Source organism: Monodelphis domestica, chromosome 1, assembly GCF_027887165.1.
Source record: "Monodelphis domestica isolate mMonDom1 chromosome 1, mMonDom1.pri, whole genome shotgun sequence".
NCBI classification, from domain to species: Eukaryota; Metazoa; Chordata; class Mammalia; order Didelphimorphia; family Didelphidae; genus Monodelphis; species Monodelphis domestica.
Genome location: NC_077227.1, coordinates 80,170,797 through 80,194,808, shown reverse-complemented (window position 1 = coordinate 80,194,808; position 24,012 = coordinate 80,170,797). Strand labels below are relative to the sequence as shown.

Below are 24,012 nucleotides of genomic sequence, written 5' to 3'. Positions count from 1 at the left end.
GGGCCTGGAATCAAGAAAACCTGATTTCAAATTTGGCTGGGCAAGATATATATATATAATTCTTTTTACCTCAGTTTCCTTATCTGTAAAATTATCTGGAGAAGACAAACCACTCCAGTATCTTTGCTAAGAAAACACCAAATGGGGTCACAAAGAGTCAGTCATGACCAAAATGATTACCCAACAAAAAATGTGTGTGTGTCATCTAGCTTCTGTGAGCCTCCTTTTCCCCATCTGTAAAAGGGGAATAGGGATAGCATCCACCTCCTAAGGCTATTGTAAGGGTCAATAAAGATAAGGCAAGTTAAATACTTTGTAAACTATAAAATGTTAATTAAATTTGAACAATTATTATTTTTAGAAGGTTCTGAAGGGAAAAAAAAGGTTCACCACCCTCACCCTAGAGTATTTCATACATTGACATATCTTCTGGAATGTGATCAGAAAAAGATTCAGTCACCAGAGATGGGGTGCTTTGGACTCTCATGAGCTCTCTGCCATTGACTCTTTTGAATAAAACCCAAGTTGTTTCAAGGTTCTCAACAATGAGAGAACAGTGTGATCTGCTGTGACAAAACTGGTCAGGAGGGTGTTTGTGGCTGAATGGTTCCTGCCTTGCTTTGTCCTCAGTATGGAATCGTGCTGGATGCTGGCTCTTCTCACACCAACATGTACATCTACAACTGGCCAGCAGAGAAAGAGAATGACACTGGAGTGGTACAACAGGTGGAAGTGTGCAAGGTACAAGGTAAGGTGTGGAAATGTGGGAGATACTAGAAGCAGAAAGGAAGGAGGTCATGGGAAATCATGGCCATTGAGTAGATCCTTCCAGTGCACTTTGGGGGGAGGGGGGAATTTGTTGATAGCTCCCATCTTTCCTTGTAGAGATTATGATAATTAATATGAATTCAGTTCAATTTAACAAGGAAACCTTCATGAAGAAGGTGACCCCAAAGCTCATTCTTAAAGGAAGATGAGAATTATGAATGGTGGAGATAAGGAGAAAGAGCATTCCAGGGAAGTGATTTCTGTGAATACACAAAGGTAGGATCTGATGAAATGTTGAACTTGGAGAAAAGTTAGCAGTTCATTTTGGCTGTTACACAGAGTATGATGGGAGTAATGGGAAATAAGACTAGAAAAGTGGAAACTGACTTTGAAGCCAGATTTTTGAAGAGCCTCAAAAAACAGAAGAGTTTCTACTTTGTCAAAGAGCCAACAGGGAATCACTAGAGCAAGGAGTGGTCTGGTTAAACTGTGTTTTAAGAATATTATTTTGACAGCTGTGTGGACGATAGATTGGAAAAAAAGCGACTGGATGCAAGGAGACCTTGGCACACAGGCTGTCCCTCATATCTGGAATGTTTCCCTTTTCATCTTGGCTTCTTTAGAACCCCTAATTCCCTTCAAGGTTCAGTTCAAGTGCCATCTCCTTCAAGAAGTCTTTTTAAATTCCTCCAGTTGATGGTCTTTCCACTCAAAAAAAAATCACTTAGAAAGTTCTTGTATTAATTCAGGCAAGGGAATTGTAAGGATCTGTTAATTGGAAAGACGCAAACAGTTGTGAAAATGGGGAAGTGAAATCAACAGGACTTAAAAGCTTTCTGGCTAAGGAAGACAGAATAGAAATAGCCAAGGTATGGTAGCTCCAAGTTGTAGTGTTGGTCTTGGAGTTAGGAAGGTCTGAGTTCAAATCCTGCCTTAGATACTTATAAACTGTGACTCTGAGCAAGACATTAAGCCTTTCTCAGACTCAGATTCCTCATCTGTAAAATAATGATGATAATAATAACACCTAAATCACAAAGTTGTTATGAGGACCATACGAGACTTACCATTTAAAGAAAGCACATTGACACTTTAAAGGCTATATAAATGTCAGCTACTGTTACTATTAGAAATGAGAAGATGGTTGTACTCAACAGAAATAAGGAAAATTAGGAGAGAGGTGAGTTTGTGAGGGGAAATGACTTTAGACATGTTGAGTGGGAGATGCCAGTAAGACATTTGGGTGGAGATAGGAAACATTTGGTCAATATGGAATTAGAATTCAGGAGAGAAAGAAAAGTTGGAGTTAAGAGACTCAGTCAGTGGTCACACACTTAGTATCTGAGGCAAGATCTGAGCTCTGACTTTCTCATCTCCAAGTCCAACATTTTATCCACCGTGCCACCAAGATGGTTCATGGTATGAAAAGATATAAAAAGATCAAGGAAGAGATGAGAGACATTAGGCTATCAGCGTTAGCAGTTGAGATCTTTTGTTACCTTTAAGGAAACATTTTCAAATGTTTTTCATGATTTCACATGAAAAATCTCTATCAGATTGTTTAGTCTCAAAGGGCAGGGCAGCAGAGATAGTGGAAAGGAGGGAGAGAATTTGGACCTCAAAATTTTTTTAAAAACAAATGTTTAGTTGTTTTTACATGTAATTGGGGGAGAACAAAATATTAAGGAAAAAAGAAGAGTTTCAGAAGAATGTTAAGTGGAGAAGGGATGTAAAATCAAAATTAATGGCACCATTCCTCCCCATCAGCCCCCCCCAGTTATGTCATGGTAGCTTAAAGCTTAGAGATGGGCCATGGGGCATAGAGGAGCTAGGTCAAGGAAAAGAGGTTTACTAACAATTGACCTGTCTCTTATTATAGCCCCACTAGGGAGTTAGGACAGACAGAAGCAGATAAAACTTAAAGGTTGTTTGCTTTGGAAAAAAAAAGGAGAACAAATCATTTGAAGTAGAGAAAGTAACTCCCAGGAATAAAATGGTTGCTACCTCCCATACAACCAGAGCCTCTGATCCTAGTTGGGGAGCAAGGTTGGGGGCTTGCTTAGTTTAGGAATTTTGGTTCCAATCAGTTCACTGGCTAGTTTAAGGTATGCTTGATAGACTGAATGGTTCTATGCTCTTTTTTCTTGGTATCTTCTGTATACTCTGTAAATCCCATCATCTGTTTAATGCTTTCCCTGTAATTAACCAATCCTTGCTAAATACCCTTTTCTGATTTGGGTCTATTAAGAGAAGACATTCACCTAGACCTGAGTAAGAATTGGAGGCAGCTCGAGTTTAATTGGATGGTGAACCAAATTGCAAATGCTTATGATGAAGATCAGAGTATAATAAAAAGTAAAGCCACTGGAAAGGTAACCAGGAATCTTAGTCCATTTCCCCTGTTTCAGCTTGGAAACAGAACTCTATCTCATCCCAATAAGTGATAACATGTTAAAGGAAAAGAGTCAAGAAGTATTGGAGGTCCAGGGAAGGGGAGAATGGAATTTACAAAACAGTTTTTATGCTAGAGTCCTTTAGCTGGATCAAACTCTTAAAAAACACAGTATGTGTGCTTCCAAAAGGATTTGTCCAGAGATTCTCACTAATATACATATAGGTTGGGCCAAAGTTAATTAATTTTTATGCTATTAATTTCAGTAGAATTTGTTGATATATTGCATGAAATCTGCAAAAATATTGGAAAATGGCATCAGATTTTTTCCATTATAGTATAATTAAGCCTTTATAAAAAAGCCTTTCACAACTCACCCAGACTAATACATTATTAGTGGAATTGTAGTCTACTATAAACATTTTGTAGAGGAATATAGCAACATGTAATAAGAGTTACAAAATTATATTTTTGCCCCAGTGCTAGAAATTCATAGGCACAGATTTAGAACTGGAAGGGATCTTAATGACTACCTAATCCAACTCCCTGATTGTATGGATAATAAAACTGAAACCTAGAATTGACTTGCCCAATACCAAGTGGCATCAAGAAGCCCAACTGTGATTTGAACCCAGGTCATCTGAGTGTAGATTTATTGCTCTTCCCACTACTCTATAGCAATAATCTATGCCGAAATAGATACTGTTGTAATAGCAAAACATGAGAAACAATCTATATGTTCAATGATTGCCAAATATTTGAATTATGCTCTATTTATGTAATTGATTATTATCATAGAGAAATAATTAATATGAAACATCTGAGGAAATATGGAAAGACCTATATGAAGAACTATAAAGTAAGATCAACAGCACCAGGCCTGGTTCTATATTAACTACTCTCTCTCTCTCTCTGCCTCTCTCTCTCTCTCTCTGTATCTCTCTTGCTTCTCTCTTTCTCTCTCTTTCATGCTTTCGCAATCTCTACCTATGTACACATTCATGATACAAGCTTTATAAATATATACTATAAACTATTAATATATAGCTAGCATGATGCCTACACCATTAATTGCTGGGGAAGCTGAGACTGGTAAGTCTCTCAAACTAAGGAGTTCTGAGCTTCAGAAGTACTAATGCCAATTGCATATCTTCACTAAGATCAGCATTAATTTTATGAACCCCCAGGAGTAGAGGGCCACTAAGCTGCCTTAGGAAGGGCTAACCAGTCCAAGTTGGAAAGATGGAGCAGTCTAAAGTTTCTGCAACCATCAGAGCTAGGATGGAGACTATGAGTAGTTGTTCTTCTTCCAGCCTGGGCAAAATAGAGAGATCCAATCTCAAAATAAATATGTTTATACATATATGTGCACATATGCACACAGATATAAAGGAAAACAAAGCCAAAGGTGGCAGAATTCCACACATACTTGGAAGAGGCAAAGGATGGTTCCAAGGCAGAAGAGTGGTAAGGGCTAGGCAATGGGGGTCAAGTGACTTGCCCAGGGCCACACAGTTAGGAAGTATCTGAGGTCACATTTGAACCCAGGACTTCCTGTCTCTGGGCCTGGCTCTCAATCCACTGAGCAACCCTGCTTAGTTTTTTTTTGCTGATGGTTGTTTATAGCAAGTAAAACAAAAAGGAAGCCTGCTAACTGAGAGCTTTCTTGAGGCGATGTTGCCTGATTGAGACCATGCCAAACCTAAGTTTTTACAGGCTGATTTTTAGAGATTTGAGGCAACTCTGGGCTTCTCTAGCCTGGTGTAGGAAAAAGGTACCAGAATGAATGATTAAAGATCTGGATTCTAGTCCTGTTTCTGCAATTGACTCATGGAGACTCTGAGAAAGTTCAATTCTCTGGGCCTCAGTTTCTTTTTTTGTAAAATAAGAGGTTTGAGCTTCATAATTTCTTTTACTTCACAGAGCCTGACACATAGTAGACTCTTAATAAATGTTTATTGATTGATTACTGTAGCTCTCTCTGCCTTATGTTTGCCCCATTCTCTATTCTTTCTGGTCCCATGCTTCCTGAAGTATTTGGGCCAGTATTCTAAGGTTTTGGGTCACAGACTGCAAGGACAGAGTATCTCAGGCCTAGCTAGATTTATATTTATGAACATGGATTATAATCATGCTTTTATATTTATGTGCATGCCATTCCCACCTGGATGCTTTGGCATAGACTGTCTCCCATGCTAAGAATTTCTCCCTTTTCATTTATGCCTCTTGGAACTCTTAGCTTCCTTCAAGGTTCAGCTCAAGCTCCATTTCCTTCAAAAGGGATTTGGAGAACATGAGGGAATTCAAAAAATTGAGGCCATCTATCCTTGCCCTAGTTCTCTATTTCTAGTTTTTTAAATAAAATTTTATTGCCACAGTATTTTTATTTGGGCAAATTTTCCCCTGTACTTCTCCCTTTGCCTTTTCCCAGAGATCCACCCTTTATAACAAAGAATATTTTTAAAAGAAAAAGAGAAAAAATAGATAAAACAATTGGCAAAAGAAGTCAAAACATAATGATCTCAGCAATCTAGTGTTCAATAAACCCAAAGATCCCAGCTTTTGGCTTAAGAACTCACTATTGACAAAAAAACTGCTGGGAAAATTGGAAAACACTATGGGAGAGAATAGACTTAGATCAACATCTCACACCCTATACCAAGGTTTAAGTTCAAAATGGATAAATGGTATAAACATAAAGAGTGATATTATAAGTAAATTAGGTTTACATGGAATAGTATACCTGTCAGATATATGGGAAAGGAAGAAATTAAGATCAAGAAAGAGAGAGAGAACATTACAAGATGTAAAATGAATAATTTTGATTTTATTAAATTAAAAAGGGTTTTGTCTAAAAAAAGTCAAAACATCAAAAATAATCTGAAGATATTCTCCACCCTTGAAAAGGGATGGGAGTGAGGGGGTTAAGAAGAATTCAATTTGATCTAAAGCTAGAGGACAAGGGTTTCTAGAGTCATACTAGAAATATCAATGGAGATCATCTGAAAATCTGAATTCTAGTACTGACTCTGAAGAGTGAACTTTAGAAACAGGTTTGCAAACCAAAACAAATCTCTGGAAGGTCTGAGGATAGGTATGGCATATAAGCACAAGGAATACAATCCCACCTTTATCCCATGGTGTCTCACAATGTAATCTCTGAACCTTTTAAACTTGGTCAACAGCATTAGAAGCCTTTCGTGTACTCAATGTCTCCAGGTCCTGGCATCTCAGGATATTCCCAGAATGTGAAAGATGTAGGCTTTTACCTCAACAAATGCATGGACAGAGCTGAGCAAGTGATTCCCAAGGAGCAGCACCGAAAGACCCCTGTTTATCTCGGAGCCACAGCTGGCATGAGGTTGCTCAGGTATAGTAGCATCCAGGAACCTATGATAGGGTTAGGCTTTGGGGTTCAAGACAGTATCACCATAGCAGTAGTTAAGTCCGCCATTTTGTAAAATCCAAGGATAGAAACAAAGATTTCAATTGAGATTTACTGAGAGGGCAGCTAGGTAGCACAGTGGATAGCATGACAGGCTGGGAGTTGAGAGGTTTGGGTTTCAAATCTGACTTCAGGCACTTCCTAGATGTGTGATCCTAGTCAAGTTGCTTCACCCTGTTTGCCTAGCCCTTGCCTTCTGTCCTAAGAGTTGTTACTAAGACAAAAAATAAGGGTAAAAAAACATTTACTGAATAGAATCATTGTACCTCAGAGCTCAGAAACCATATAGTCCAACCTATAGTTTGGAATGAGAATCTCCTTTATAATACCCCTATTAAGCAGAGACATAACTAACCTATGACCACTGAGATTTGCACCATGGTGGGGAATTTAGAGACTGCAAACATTTTAATCTTATTCTTCTTCAGTAGAATAGAAAAGAGGTGAGAGGTGTCAGAGCTCAGATGCCAAGATGGAAAAGTGGGGAAGAGGACATTCAGCTATCCTCCGCCTCCAGGTTAAAATGCAAACATCTTGGCTTGGCATTTTAAGTCTTTCACAATGACTTCAGCCTATCTTTAAAGGCTGATTACAAATTATTCCCCCTGACACATTCAAAAACTCAGCCAAACTAGCCTACTTTCCTATTTTCAATATATTATATTTCATGCCTCACCTGTGTGCCTTGGCATATAGGCTATTCCTCATAACTGGAATGTTTCCCTTCTCTTTTTGGCTTATTGGAACTCCTAACTCCCTTCAAGCTTCAGCTCAAGTACCATCTCCTTCAAGAAGCCTTTTAAAATTCTCCCTAGTTGATGATGTCCTTTCACTCCAAAGAAAAAAAATCACTTTGTATTTTATTTTACGTTTATTTTGCATTTGTTCTGTGAACATCTTGTAATCTTCCCATGGAACATAGAATTCTTGAGGGCAAGGACCATCTCACTTTGTGTTTCTGTCTCTAGTAACTGGTACAACACCTGGCACTGAGCAGATACTGAATGTTTATTGACTGGAATGATGACTAATTTTCCCTCTCATTCAACTAAATTTATCTTACTTCTTGTACTATTGTCACTCATGAATCACAAAGTTGTTTTGAAGGTACTGCCCAGTTGGCGCTGCTTTTCCCAATGATTGCCCCAAGTGACAAAAAAAAGTGACAAAATTGCTAATTATAGTTTTAGGAAGAAGTGGTCAACCAGGGATAGAGGAGAAGCTCTTGAGCCAGATCCCCTTTTTTCTTTTGGATAGGTCTCATTGTTAAGAGTTTTTTGTGTGCCTAAATTGATTCTCTGAAACTTCCATCTATTGATCCTAAGTCTGTCCTCAAGGATAAGACAGCCAGTCAACCTTCTTCCATGTGATAGCCTTTCATACTCTGGAAGTCAGACATCATATACCCTCTAAAACTTCTTTCCAAGCTAGGCACTCCCCAGTTGTTCTTTATTTTAGGCAAACAGGATTAAGTGATTTGCCCAGGGTCACACAGCTAGTAAATGATTGAAGTTGGATTTGAACTCAACTCTTCCTCACTCCAAACCCACTAGTCTATCCACTGTACCACACATCTGCCCCAACCCCTAATTCTTTTGACTATTCCTCATATGGCATGAACTCAAGGCTCTTGGCCATCCTGACAGTCTTCCTTAATCAATCAATCCATCAAAAAGCATTTATTAAGCACCTACTATGTCCCAGACACTGTGCTAGGGGCTGGGGATACAATTACAAAAGTGGGAAGGTCCTTGCCCTCAAGATGCTTATATTTTACAAGGGGCTTTATAGTAATAGGCAAATCAATTCAGGATATGGGCAAAACAAATTCAAAGTATATAGGGATAGGCACTTACAAATCCTTAGTGTAATGTCTCACATATATTACATGTTTAATAAATGCTTGTCCATTGACTTATTGAAGAGTGGGGAAATCAAATCATTAGCATTTCTATAAATCACCAATAATGTCCTGCAAGAAGAGATAGTAAGTGATAACCCATTTAAAATAATCCTGGATTGAATAAAATACCTAGGAGTATATCGACCAAAACAAGCACAGAAACTGCACGAGCATAATTACAAAATACTTTTTATACAAATAAAATCAGATTTAAATAGTTGGAGAAATATTAATTATTCATGGATGGGCAGAGCCAATATAATTAGAACAGTAATCTTACCTAAACTAATTTATTTATTCAATGCCATTCCAATTAAATTGCCAAAAAGTTATTTTATTGAACTAGAAAAAATAATAACAAAATCCATTTGGAAAAACAAAAAGGAAGGTCCTTTTGAAAGAGATATCACTTGAGCTGCCACCACCTCTTTCCAGGGCAGACTGAGGTTGTCCAAGAGTTGGAGTCCTTAGTTGGTTATCTGATCTCTTCTTCAGGACTAGGAAATTTCATTTCCTGTTCTTAATTTGTCCAAAGGTTCTTGACAAAAAGTGGGTATGGGAGGTTGGGATCCCAGGATTAGAAGCTAACAGAGAACTGTTCTTTGTGTTGGGGCCCAGGCTGGAGAGCAGCGACCTGGCAGACAGAGTCCTGGCAGCTGTGAAACAGAGCCTCACCTCTTACCCTTTTGATTTCCAAGGGGCCAGGATCATCACTGGCCAGGAAGAAGGTGCCTATGGCTGGATTACCATTAACTACTTGTTAGGCAAATTCAACCAGGTAATATTGATCCTCTAGGATGTGTGGAAGTGGCTACCTGGAAACCAGCACAGTTTGTGTCCAGGGAAGTATATACATATATATCAGTGTCACTGCTAAGAATATGTGATTATCTTGCCATCCTCGGTGCCTAGCTTTTAATGTTTGGCACACAGTAAATGACAAGTAAATACTTGATGGTCAATACATAAATTCGAGCCTGAGACTTCAGAAAGAAATCTTTCTCTAAGAACTACTCTTGGGGAACCAAAGTATATCTAGTCCTTATGAGGAAATTATTCTTTGAGTGATTTGTATCATACAATAACCTTTTCTAAATGACCTTTCCCAAAGTCTAGCAAATTGCAAAGGTTTCACTTAAGGACCTGGCAAAGGACTCTCGTCCAATGACCAGCCTACCTTACAAAGTAAGGACTGGCCTAACTCTGTTCAGTGGGGTTCTTTTGTAGGCGGACTAAGAAAGGATGAAGTTTTTGGTCTATAACATTTCTCTAATACATTGAGGTAAAGGGGTGGCAATCCATTTCAGGGGAGAAAGAACCCACATTGATGAAGCCACAAACCCCTGAAGCATGGATCTAATGGGAGAACACCATAGAATGGAAAAAATCTCTTGTCCCCAATATTTACTGAGAACCCCTCTTTTCTGCCCATTTATTTTGGCATGGACTCTATCCCTCTCCCAAGGTTGTGCCCAGCCTTGCCCTTGGTCCCCTGCTCCTTTTCCTTCCTGTACCTGAGTCTAGGAAGGTGAGTGCCACAGGGCATAGTGGTAGGTACAGAGACATCTGCTCCTAACTACAGTTACATCATAAGCTTTGTCTTTTTCAGACTATCAACAGCTGGCTCCATTTTCTGCCCAGTAGTGAAGGTCCTCAGGAAACCTCTGGGGCCTTGGACCTTGGAGGAGCCTCGACACAAATAACTTTTGTGCCCCTCAAGGAGGATATTGAGTCCCAAGACAACTCCCTACACTTCCGTCTCTATGGCAAAAACTACGATGTGTATACACACAGCTTCCTGTGTTATGGGAAAGATCAGGCTCTCCGGCTAAAACTGGTCAGCAATATTCAGGCAAGTCTAACTGATTCCAGATCCTGCCTCCCCCACATCTGTGAGCATGACCTCACATCCTGTTTTCCTCACACATTATAATGTCTGAGGTTGGGCTCAGCAGTACCCCCCCCCCCAGTCCTACTCCTTCTTTCCCCCCTCTCCCCAAAGACACAACATTTTTGGCAGATTATCTGACAAAATTTGGTGAACCCTAATTCTGACAGTTGTTTTTTTCCAGTATCCCCTCCCCTTACACTTCTCACATCCAACATGTTTCTTTGGTAGATCAAAGATTTAGAGCTAGAAAGGAACCTTTGGGGATTATCCATTCTATCTCCCTCATTTTACAGATGGGGAAATTGAGGACTAGAAATCTGAAGTAAGAGGCAGCTAGATGGCTCAATGGATAGAGTGCTGGGCCTGGAGTAAGGAGAATCTGAGTTCAAATTCAGGCTCAGACACTCACTAACTGTGTGACTCTGAGCAAGTCACTGAACCTCTGTTGTCTTTATCTACTAGAGAAGAAAATAGCAAACTATTCTAGTATCCTTGCCAAGAAAACCTCATACAAAGTCATGAGGAGTCGGGCACAAGTGAATGGATGAAAAACAACACTGCAATTTGCTGATAGGAATAAAGAAAGTAAATGGCAAAGCCAGGAATTAAATTAAGGACCTTCCATTTCAAATCATGTTCTACCCCTCCCAGAATAACTTCAGCCATAATTGTCAAACCTTCATTTAGGAAATGAATTTTCCAACATTACCTGGGAAATGACTTCTTCCTTCTAGAGAACTATCAATGAAAACTATCAAGAAGTGATATGCTCTGAAAAGGATAATTGTGGCTTTAGCCTACTATGGGTCATAGAGCAATTAAGAAGAGGAAAGGGGGGAAAAAGAAGAGGGAAGAGTTGATTTGAGTTTTTTTCATCCTTTGTATGAGTTTTTTACCTTCATAAATTCAGCAGAGGGAGGTTTGTTGTAAAAAGCCTGTTGATGAGGAACATTTTAGTAAAAGCCACACAGCTAAACTTTAGAATTGCACATCCAAACATTTTCTGTATTTTAAGGCATGTCAAGATAGACCTGCTCAGCTGGCTCCCAATCATCATCTTCTCTTTTCATTACAAAGAAATGCTGAATCCCTACATCACTCTCAGCCTTTCTCTTCCAGGGTCTGGCCCTCATTCTTTGTTTTTTTCCTTTAAAAAATAAACTCTCAGCTTTCTATCTTAGAATCAATACGTATCATTTCCAGGGCAGAAGAACGGTGAGGGCTAAGCAATGGGGGTTAAGTGACTTACCCAGGGTCACATAGCTAAAAAGTGTCTGAAGCTGGATTTAAACCCAGGACCTCCCATCTCTAGACCTGGCTTTTAATCCACTGAGTCACCTAACTGCTCCCTGCTTTTATTTTTATAACTCTCTTAATTTATGCCAAATGAACCCAATCTTAGCACCATAGGATTATAGTTTTAGGGTTGGAAGGGATCTTAAAAACTATTAAATCCCAGATCAAGGAATAAGGCACAAAGAGATTAGGTGACCTTTTTGATGTAATGTAGGTAGTAAGGAGGCAGTTAGGTGATGCAATGGGTACAGCACTACACCTAGAGTCAGGAAGACCTGATCTTAGACATTTTACTAGATGTGTGACCCTGGGCAAGTCAGTTAACTCTGTTTACCTCCATTTTCTCATCTGTTAAATAAGCTGAAGAAAGAAATGGTAAACCACTTGAGATCTTTGCCAAGAACATCCCAAATGGGGTCATGAAGAGTCAGACATAACTAAAATGACTGAACAACAGCTAGAAGTAGTAGGGAGCACAGCTGGATTTTGAACCCTTGTGTCTCCAAAAATCAAGCTCTTTTACTTGTACCATGAGATAAAAGCCTGTGATTTTTAGCTGAAATGCTGCCACAAACCTTTGTCCTTCAAACCATTTAGGTAAGGTTTACAGTGACCCAAGTAATATTAGAATCATTTTCAATCTGGTTGTCTATATAGCCTAAGAGTAGTATTTGTCAACATTTGTGACAAATTCCAGATCACACTATTATATGTTATACAACTCCCCAGAAAAATGACCTCTTCATCTTTGGCACTCCCACCATTTTTATTTTGGGGAGGCCTTTTGGACCTCTCTCATGCTCTAATTTTTTAAAAATATATATTTTATTATTACTTTTTTAAAAAATCTTACCATCATTTTTGAGTATCTTGTCAATTAGCCTTTAAGGTTCCTTACTACCTGAATAGAACTCTCTCTTATGACATAGGAGAACAGTTACACAAAAACAAACTGATATATTGATAATGACTAATAGCATATGCCTCATTTGACACCTGTAGCAAAGCATTTCTCTACCAAGAGGAAGTAAAATTGCCTTATCGTTAGTCCTCTGAAGTAAACATTGGTTAATACATTGATCTGAGTAAGGGCTGTTTTCCTTTGCACTACTGTAGCCATTGTGCCTATTATTCCCTTGGTTCTGTTATTTGGCTCAGCATCCATTCGCATTCTTCCCAAGTTTCTCTGAATTCTTCATAGCCATCATTTATTATGGCACAATACTAGTCTATTACATTCATATACTGTAATTTGTTCAGTCATTCTCAATCAATGGATGCCCCCCTTGTTTTCAGTTTCTGGTATTAATTTGCACCTGTGATTTTACTGATATGGAGAACTCCCAGTAAAGGAACTCCTTCTACTAAAATAGAACAGAAATTAATTTACTATATAGTCATAACTCTCTGATACGCTAAGAGATTGTATCTTTCCTAGGGTCAAATATCCAGCTTGTGTCAGAGTGATCCTTCAACAGGTCCTCCTAACACTTTGACTTGCTTTCTGTCTACAGTGTTATAGTTTCTCCTTTCCATTGTCTTAATGCCACAGAAAACAAAAACAAAAATGAAGCTATAACAGTTTAACATTCTTCATACATACTTTTGTTCCATTTTTGTCTTCTGGTTATTTGTGTGCATGCCATATTGTCCTAGTAGATTATAAGATATTTTAAGACAGAAACTCGATCTTACTTATCTTTGAAAGTACCATTATGTGCATATTAAGCACCTACTAAGTGTTTATGAATGGATAAATGACTGGATATATTAGCCCAATTCTGCTTAGTAAGGATGTAAGGCTGAGGGTGGGAACTAATAATAACTCCAAGTTCTGATCCTATAAAAACAAAACAAAACACCTAAGATGTATTTTGTGAGACCAAGTTTTGGTTCGTTCCCTTCTTGTGACATTGCAAGTCATGGATTTCTATATTTTCTCATATAGGATGCAGAGAATGAAGTCTTAAATGAACCATGCTTCCACCCTGGCTATAAAAGAGTTGTGAACATAAGTGAGCTCTTCAACACACCCTGCATCCCAGAGGATAAGAAATCCCTTAAGTTTCAGAAACTTGTTTTAATGGGCACTGGAAACTATTCAGCATGCTGGCAGAGCATTCAAAAGATCTTCAACACCACCTATTGTCCTTACTCAAGGTGTTCTTTCAATGGGGTTTTCCTACCAGCCTTACAAGGAGATTTTAGGGTAAGTAGAGGAAATGATCTGGCATTTCAGATCCGAGTTTTTCAAGAAGCAGAAATGATAGCCATGACTAAATGCTTTCCCTGAGAAAAGAGACCCAGGAATCAGTCACAAGAAGACTTTCTTTCAGTTCAACATTGGGCAGAAGATGTTTAGTCATGGTATGGGTAAAGGCTGATTTTCCTAACTGTGTGGAATATAATTAAGAATTCTATATTTCTGAGATTTGTAGTCCGCTGGGCTAAAAGGTCACAACCCTTCCCTTATTGAGAATAAACAGTTGGTTGGCATTCAATCTTGGTGACCTCATATTTGCTGATCACTCTTGAAGTTGTGATAGGAAACCAGACCTGGCTGCTGCAGTAATTTTGATGGGGTAGCTTCAAGAGAGCAAGAAGATAACATTCCTTAAGCTCATATGCCTTCTATCTTATCTAGGAAACTCATCACCAAAAATGGGGCAGCCAGGCAAGAAACTAGCATTTTTTTAATGCTTGCTATATGTATGCAAACAACTGTGCTTAACTGGTAGGGATACAAATGCAAGTAAAAAAATAATCCTCGTCCTTAAGAACCTTGTATCCTTTTTTTTTAAAGACCCTTACCTTCCATCTTAGATTGATTTGAGGGCAGATGGGTGGTAAGGGCTAGGCAATTGGGGATTAAATGATTTGCCCAAGGTCACACAGCTAAGAAGTGTCAGAGGACAGATTTGAACCCAGGACCTCTTGTCTCTAAGCCTGGCTTTCAATCCACTGAGCCCACTTAGCTGCCCCCCAAGGACAATATATTCTAATGGGGAAATATTATATATATATATATATATATATATATATATATATATATATATATGTATGTATATATATGAGACCTGGAAAGGGGAGACCAGTAGAGAAAAAGTTCCTTGTCTTGGGAGAGGCATTGAAGAAATAAAGACTGAGAAGGAAGGATTGACATCATTCTCTCATGCCACTTGTTTTTTCTTAGGATTAGGATAAGACTGTAAGGAATGCTTTTTTTGCTGGTAGGGGCTTCTGGCTCTGTAAAATGGCCTTAAAGGAGAAGGAGAAAGCTGATACTGCTGGTCACTCCTCAAATGGAATAATGCAATGATTAAAATGTAGCCCAGAAAGAATAAATTCCCTCACTGGTTTTGCCATCACATTTGTTATCACCATATTGATGGTTTCCATTTCAAGGTTTCATGGTCTTTCCCCATGTTTCTATTGTGGCCTTCCTTTCTCTCTTGAACCCAGCAAAAACCATCTAGTTGACTGGTTAGAGTGCACTATTTTATCATATTCTTGGGGTGCCGTTTGTGTAACAAATAAAACATTACGTATTTAGTCTCACATTACTTGGCCTGACGCAGGTTCACATGGATTAGGATTTCAGAAGCATTCCCCATTTCTTGGTTTCTCCTTCAGGTCCAGTGTCAGAGCTATTTGTCTCGGCTTCTAAGGTCACCGTAAAAGCAAGGCTCTAGGTTCATGCTTTGGCTTGGGGTGAAACTGCTCATCTCCTAGTCAACCAAATACTATCCCAGTAGTTCCCAATGATTCTGACTATATAATTAGCCTGAATCAGACTCTCTCTTCTCTGAGCATAAAGCCCCTTAAACAACTCTTGCTTTAAAAGCATCTTTCTCCTCCTCCACCCCAAAAGCTTCTTAAAATAGCTGTAATTTTCTTCACAACTTGCCCCTCCTCACCCACTCACATTCCAGTGTCATCAGTCTAAGTTCCATTCTTTCATCTTCTTCTCCTCCTCTCTTCCCAGTATCTTCTCCCAATATTTTCTTCTTCCCTGCATCAGCCTTAGGATAGTCATTGGCATCTCCAAAGTCATGTTACATTTAAATTATTCCAGGCCCCTCCAGCCTGAGGTTTTCCATCCACATGTGATTTTACAGCCTGAGATTTTTTTGTTTTTGCCATAGTTGTATTCGAGACTTATGACCTCATTCTCCAGATGTAAATAGAGTCTCAAAGGCTGTCACTGTTTCTGTCATTTTGATTAAATTGTTCTTTTGGGCTGCTGGACTGAATCCTATTTTGTAGGCAAATTAGAAACATCTCAAGGAAGAAGGGAGTAAGTGATTGAGCATCTGCGGGGATGAGATAATGAGATAATTTTTAAATTACTTTTAACGACATCTGTGAATATTAAGTTAACAGCACAACTAGGAAAGCAGAATTGACTGGAACATTGTGAGGAGGAATAAATCATAAATCAAATTCAAAGATTTCTTGGTGAGATTTATTAGGTATTCCCTAAAGAAAACCACTATTGTGTAAACTAATTAAATTCAAACAAAGTAAATTTCTCAAGAATATGCCCAAAGGGAACACTTTTATGCAGATTCCTAGACCAGAAGGAAATTGAATATCTCATCTAGTTTCAGGGATTTTGGATTTAGCATGCTTTTAAAATAGTAGAATGAGAAATTATAAACTACTTCTGGAGATTAGGAAAGGAAGGAGGAAAAGAAAACAAGGAAAGCCCCCACTCCCCCTAGAATGGACAAATGTAAAAGATATATGCAGATGAATACATGCAGCTTCTGCATCTTAAGGAGTACTATTCTGCATTTGTAATTCTAGAATTTCAGATTTGAGTGATTTGGTAGAGCAGGTATTATTTTGAAATGGAGCCTGTCTAATACCACCAAACATTTCCATTAAAACAAATTGAGATGACCCCCAAATTCTGTGTTTGTTCTCTGAACAACAAAAGAATATTTTTGACCCATGCATAATCTCATTTAATATTTCATTATAGAAACCTTATAGAAACCTGGTAACCAATTTATCCAAGAATAATCAGGCTCTGAGAATACTGGTTTATATTATCTAAACTCATTCAAGCCTGGTTAGTACCAGAAAGCCAAATGGTTAAGTCAGAGAAAAATATGCTCTGGGGACACACTGTCATGCCAGTAGTCAAATATGTCCTTTCGTTGGCAGGAAAAACTATGTGGATTTAACCAAGAATGTTGCTTGGTCAATAATAAGTCGCAGGTATGATAATCTGGATGGAAAGGTGGTATTGATTAGTGGACAGTATTGGACATGAAATCAGCAGACCTGAGTTCCATTCATACCTCTGACACTGATTAAGTGACCCAGGGCAAGTCAACTAATCTTACTCTTGGACTTACATTTTGATCTTATCTTCGTTTCTGCCATACTTTTTCCAGTTGTTTTTCTTTTTCATAAAACTAGCTCCTAGTTTTATTAGTTTAATGGATGTTTTTTTTTTACTTTAAATTTTATTAATCTCTCTTGATTTTCAGGATTTCCAAGTTGATGTTTAATTGGGGATTTTTAACTGTCAAATTATTTTAAGCTCAACATTTTCAGTTTCCTCATCTATCAAATGAGGATAATAATGTTACATTACTTATTCTCTGGCTCCCACTCTTTTGTTCTTCTCTAGACTCTAATATCTAAGACCACCAATCTTCTGTTTGTACTTGTAATCAATATATATCATTCAAATATTTTTTTACAGCAGTTTGCAATTAATGATTAGGAATCATTGGATTTATGTGTATTTCTGGAAAAGGGTGGGGCGTCTTCATTTACTTCTAGGACACCATTTCCTAAATTATACCTTGAATAATTTGAATAGGAGTTTGATGAGAATTTTGACCTTAGAATTAATTTTTCTTTGAAATATTAAATGGGATTATGCATGGGTCAAAATATTCTTTTGTTATTTTTCAATATGAGCATTGGTTTAATTATTTTTATTTTGTTCTGAAATTTCCCCAAGTCCCCTTTTCCTCAGGGGAATTCTGCACCCCAAAACTCCTAGGCTTGCTGTGTATTGGTTCTAAGGCAGAAGAGCAGTAAGGGCTAGGCAATGGGGGTTAAGTGACTTGTCCAGGGTAACACAGCTAGGAAGAGTCTGAGGCCAGATTTGAACCTAGGATCTCCTGTCTCTAGGCCTGGCTCTCAATCCACTGAGCTACCCAGATGCCCCCCCCCCCTTTTTAAATCTTTTTTAAAATTCACATGTAAAATTTTAACATTTAAAAAAATTTTAAGTTCCAAATTCTCTCTTTTCCTCCCTCTTTTTCCCCATCATTGAGATGGCAAGCCATTTCATATAGGTTAAAACCTATGGTCATGTAAAATATATTTCCATATTAATCATGCTGTGAAAAAACGCAAATCAAACAAAAAAAAATTTAAGTTTTAAAAAAGTATACCTCTATCTGCATTCAGACTTTGTTCCTTTTATGGAAATGGATAGTATTTCTCATCATGAGTCCTTTGAGGTTGTGTTAAATCATTATACTGCTGAGAATAACCAAGTCATTCACAGTTGATCATTGTTACAATATTGCTTTTACTATGTACAATGTTTTGGTTCTGCTCACTTTACTTTGCTTTAGTTAATGTAGGTCTTTCCAGATTTCCCTAAATGTATCTTGATCATCATTTTAAGAAATATTTTATTTTTCCAATTACATGTAATAACAATTTTCAAAATACCTTTTCCAAACTTAGAAGACTCAAATTGTCTCCCTCCCTCTATTTTTTCCCCTCTTGGGAATGGTAAACAATTTGATCTGAGCTATACATATATTATCATTTAAAACATATCTCCACATTAGTTATTGATATAAGAGAATTCTCATATAAAATCAAAACCCCAAATAAAAATACAAATAAACTAAAGTGGAAAATAATAATTTTTGATCTCTGACTCTAACAAGTTCTTTCTCTAGAGATGGATAACATTATTTATCGTAAGTCCTTCAGAATTGCCCTGGACCATCGTATTGCTGAGAATAGCTAAGTCTTTCACAGTTGATCATCCTACAATATTGCTCGTACTGCATACAGTTTTCTCCTGGTTCTGCTTATTTTACTCTGAATCAGTTCATGTAGGTGTTTCCAGCTTTTTCTGAAATCATTCTGCTCATCATTTCTTATAGCACAATGGTATTGTATCACCATCATATATCACAAATTGTTCTTCCATTCTCCAGTTGATGGACATTTCCCCTGTTTCCAATTTTTTGCCATCACAAAAGGTCTGCTATAAATATTTTTGTACAACTAGCTTCCCCTGCTTTTTAAACTTCTTTGGGATGCAGACCCAATAGAGACATAACTGGATCAAAGGGGCACAGTTTTATAACCCTTGGAACAAAGTTCCAAACTTCCTTCCAGAATGTTTATAGCAGTTCATGACTCCACCAAAAAATGCATTAGTGTCCCAATTTTACAACATTCCCTCCAACATTTTTCATTTTTCTTACCATCATATTGATATTGGTTAATCTGATAGATATGAGGTGGGACCTCAGAATTGTTTTAATTTATATGTCTAATGAAGAATTAGATAGCATTTTTTCCATATAATTATTAATAGCTTTGATTCCTTCAACTGAAAACTGCTTTTGTATCTTTTGAACATTTGTCAATTGGGGAATGACTTGTATTCTTTTTTTAAAAAAACTCTTACCTCTCATCTCAGAATCAATACTGGGTATTGGTTCCAAGGCAGAAAAGTGGTAAGAGCTAGACAATGGGGTTTAAGTGACTTGCCCAGGGTCACACAGCTAGGAAGTATCTGAGGCCAGATTTGGACCTAGGACCTCTCATTTATAGGTCTGGCTCTCAATCCACTGAGCCACCCAGCTGCCCTCAATGATTTGTATTCTTATGAATTTGACTTCTTTCTTTACATATGTGAGAAATGAAGCCCTTATCAGAGAAATTTGCTGTAATTTTTTCATAGTTTGTTGTTTTTCTTTCTAATCTTATTTAAATTGGTTTTATTTGTATCAAACCTTTTAAATTTAATATAATAAAAACCATTCATCTTACATTTTGTAATGTTCTCTATCTGTTGTTTGGTCATAAATTCTTCCCTTATGCATAGATCTGATAGATAAACTATCCTATGTTCCCTTAATTTACTTATAGTTTCACCTTTATGGCTAAATCATATACCCATTTTGACCTTATTTTAGTATATGGTTTGACATACTAATCTATATCTAGTTTTTTTCCATACTGCTTTCCATGGGGGTTTTTTCTCATAAAACTAGCTCCTACTTTTATTTGTTAGTTTAATGGCTTTTTTAACTGTCACTTTTATTAATCTCTTACTCTTTTCAAGATTTCTAGGTTGATGTTTAATTGGAAATTTTTAACTTGAAGCATTTTATCTCTATACTGTTGAGTATTCCAGTGGGAGATACAGTGATTCAGTTTTCAGAAAAGGCAACTCTTTCCTTAGCTGAATGTCTTATTTTCTTTATATCATGTGCAGGGAGACTACTAATTGTAATAGCTAGCATTTATAGCTTTTAAGCATTTCATTTTTTAAAAAATTGCTTTACAAGTGTTATCTCATTTTAACTTCACAACAACCTTAGGAAGAAAGTGTTACTATCATCCGCATTTTACCGATGAGAAAATTGAAGTAAATAGAAGTTAGTGGATTTGCCTTGGATCATTGAGCTAGTAAATGTCTGAGGCGGGATTGGAACTCTAGTCTTCCTGACTCTAGGGAGCTAGGTGGTATAGTGGATAGAGAACCAGGCCTGAAGTCAGGAAAACTCATCTTCCTTAGTTCAAATCTGACCTCAAATACTAGCTATGTGACCCTGGGCAAGTCATTTTTATCTGTTTGCCTCAGTTTCTTTGTCTGTAAAATGAGCTGGGGAAGAAAATGGCAAACAACTATAGTATCTTTTTTAAAGAAAACCTTATTTTCCCCCCATTTATTTGTACTTTCTCTTTCTTTAAATTACTTAGAACTTACTTGTATAACATCTTCCAATCAAATGTAAGTTGCTTGAGGAGGAAGAGTATTTCTTTTCTAGTCTTTCCATCCTGAGGCATGAACACAGTACCGTGCACATAGTAGGAGATCAATATTTGTTGAATGAAATTGAATTAAATATTCATTCCATGCAACTCTTCCCTAGGTCCTGCTTGCTGACTCATAGGACCCTTTCTTATATCACTCAAGGCTCCTGACAATTTTTAAATGTCATATGTACATTACCCTCATAGCAATTACTACATATAGTTTACAGAGAGAGGGGTCATTTCATTATATTTTCCCTCTTAGAGTTTGAAGGTCTATGTCATTCCAGAAGCCTGTAGTTTTCTGTCCACTAAATAAAGTCTTTTGGATTTCGTTCTAATCTTCTCAGTTTTTGCCCTGGGGGCCACTGTTCTTTTGAGCAAGACAGGAAATAAGACTTGATGCCTGTGACCTTCTCAGATTTTAGACTGGGCATTCATTGCATCTTGGCCTTCAGGGTGTGAGAATTTTCTTCTTTTGCCAGGCACATTTGTGAATTCTTTCTCTCTTCCTCTCTCAGGCCTTTTCTGCCTTTTACTTTGTGATGGACTTCCTGAACTTGACTGAAGCAGGTTCTTCTTTGGAAAGGATGATTACCGAAATACAAAGCTTTTGCTCTGAACCCTGGGATAAGGTAGGTGAGATACTTCTAAATCACAGTAAGATTTGCAAAGCACTATTTACCCATGTCGTTTGATCTTTACAGCAGCTCAGTGACGTAGTACAAGTAGTATTATTCTCATTTTACAGATAAGGAAACTAAGGCTGAATAGGTTTAAATGACTTGTCCAGGGTCTCATTGCCAATAATAATTATTTTATAGATGATTTAGGCAATTATATGACTATTTGAAAGAGCAACAGACTATTAGGGCTAGAAATGACCTTGGGTATCCTTTAATGCAGAGGTCAGAAAACTATAGCCAAGCAAAAAGCAGCTGCTGATTTTTACTCCTGTTTAGAAAACCCTGCTCTAGGGACAATAATCTGGGGAAATGAAGGAAAGCATAGATGAGCAAAATTTGCTGGAAATTTTTTTAAAATCTCGCTTTTTAAACCTCTTCCCTCATTAGATTTTCTACTACATTTGCCAAAATGTGGCAGAATTGGAAATAAATTTCACCTTCTTTAATATCCCATTGAACTGAGTCAGGATTCTCCTATTGTCCTTAAAATCTCCCCACTGGGAATTCCAGCTCCCTGTTCTTTTGGACAGGTGAACAGTCAACTCTCAAGTGTGCATGTCTTAATTGTCTTTGCCTTTAGCTTCTCTTACTCCTGATGGCTCCTAATTCCTCCCTTATTAATAATAGTTGGTAAAAGAAAAAACAAAGCAGGTAAAACAACTTTTATTTTTCTACTTTTTAGTAATTTGGTAAAAAAAAAAGTCTGGTGAAGGAAGAGGTGAAAAAGCAAATTTGTATTTTCAGTTGACTCCATTGATTCAGACTTTTTCCTTTGTCCCAGATAATCTGGAATATCATAGAATGAGGCAATAATTCTAGACTCAACAGAAAGGGATCCCTAATAAATAGGACCCAAGGTCTATTCTCTTGTACCCATGGAAAAATAGTTTCACCTCCATTACTAACTGAGGAAGAGTCTTAGATTGAGAGCTAAAAATGACCTTTAGACCTAGTTTAGAGACTTTTAACTTGGGAACCACAGACCTCAAGGGGTCTGTGGGTAGATTTCAAGGGGGTCTTTGAATTTGGACAGGAAAAAAGTATTTGAATATTTATAATTGGTTCCCTTTGTAGTCCTCGGTATTTATTTTACACATTTGAAAACATTATTCTGAGAAAGGGTCTGTAGGCTTCGCCAGACTGCCAAAGGAGTCCATGTCACAAAAAAGGTTACCTTGATCTAGTCTAGTCCAACCTCCATAGCTCAGCTTTTCTGCCCTTTTCAAAGCTGAGTTTGGGAACTTTCCATTTGCTTCATTTGGGGGCTACAATCCCTACTACCTTACCTTAGATTTCTTGACAGGTATATTATATAGTCAAAACTTAAACTCTCCTTCTCTTCCTTTCAAAGCTAAAAACACAATTTAAAAGCATCAAAGAAAAGTACCTCAGTGAATACTGCTTCTCTGGAACCTACATTCTTACCCTCCTAGAGCTAGGATATGGATTCGGTGAACACAACTGGAAAGATATTCAGTTCATGGGAAAGGTAATCAGTGTATATATGGGGAGAGAGAGATTTTGGGGAAAATTATTCAGGGTTCTTAGTGCATGAAAATGGATTTTTTTTCTTGGGTATCACCCAAATCATGGTTTGACCATTCTAGGCTGGGGAGGGGGGTTGGTCTATTTGACTGATATTTTTTATTCTGAGCAAAAGCAGGTATATCGTTCAACTCTTCCTAGGTTTTTCCTCCAGCAATCTGTATTGTGGCCTAAGCAAGAGCAAGCCATCAATCAAGGAGCATTTTTTAAACACTTACTTTGCATTAGCCATTGTGCTAAGTCTTCTAAGCACTGGGGACACAAATAGAAACATAAGATAGTAGTGACTCTCAAAGAAGATACAATCTAATGGGAAAAGGAAGATAATAAATCTACCATGTTTCAGGTACCCAGAAGTACTTTCAAATATCATTTCATTTGACCCTCAGGACAATTCTAGGAGAGAGATGATATTATTATCCTCATTTTAAAGTAGAGTAAACTAAGGCAGAGAGATTTTTAAGTGACTATCCCAGGATCAAACAGCTAGTAAGTATCTAAAGCTGTATTTGAACTCAGGTCTTCCCAAATCCAGGTCTGCACTTTATGCACTAAAGTACCACCAGCTGCCACCTTCCCTCTATCAGGTGCTTTATGGTTCTGTTAAAGCACTCTCAAAATCATGGCCACATTTGGGGTTCACAGTAAACCTATGAAGTAGGTAAGGCATGTATAATTATTTCCATTTTATGGTTTCAAAAAGCGAGACTCAGTTACAACTAGACAGCACTAAGGACTTGAAATAAGGTCTCCTGATTCCCTAAAGGCCTTTACAATCTGTCTTCAAACTATATTTTGGGCTTTTTTGTACCTAACTCTCTTTCATGGACGTGCCAGTCAGCTTTGCCTCCTTGAGGGTCTATCTCCCACTGTCGTGCCTTTATTCCCCATACTTAGAATGTATTTCATCATCCCCTCCTCTTCTTGGAATTTCTGGCTTCCTTCAAAACTCACTTTAAGTGCCCCTTTCAAGAGGAAGCATAAAATCTTCCTAAGATGCTAGTGCCCTTTTAATCTTTCTTGTTTCAATTTTTCTATTTCCAT

General features: G+C 37.7%; 1 protein-coding gene across 2 annotated transcripts in view; it reads left to right on the top strand.

Moving 5' to 3' along the window:
* The window catches only part of ENTPD1 (ectonucleoside triphosphate diphosphohydrolase 1), a 111,033-nt gene that overhangs the window by 76,274 nt on the left and 10,747 nt on the right, over positions 1–24,012 (top strand). For both annotated transcript variants that reach the window (XM_007478721.3, XM_007478720.3), the window contains exons 3-9: positions 631–748; positions 6,380–6,530; positions 9,127–9,286; positions 10,118–10,360; positions 13,644–13,904; positions 21,259–21,372; positions 22,775–22,912. In XM_007478721.3, the coding sequence (XP_007478783.1) occupies positions 631–748; positions 6,380–6,530; positions 9,127–9,286; positions 10,118–10,360; positions 13,644–13,904; positions 21,259–21,372; positions 22,775–22,912 (1,185 nt within the window). The remainder of the gene's footprint in view (positions 1–630; positions 749–6,379; positions 6,531–9,126; positions 9,287–10,117; positions 10,361–13,643; positions 13,905–21,258; positions 21,373–22,774; positions 22,913–24,012) is intronic.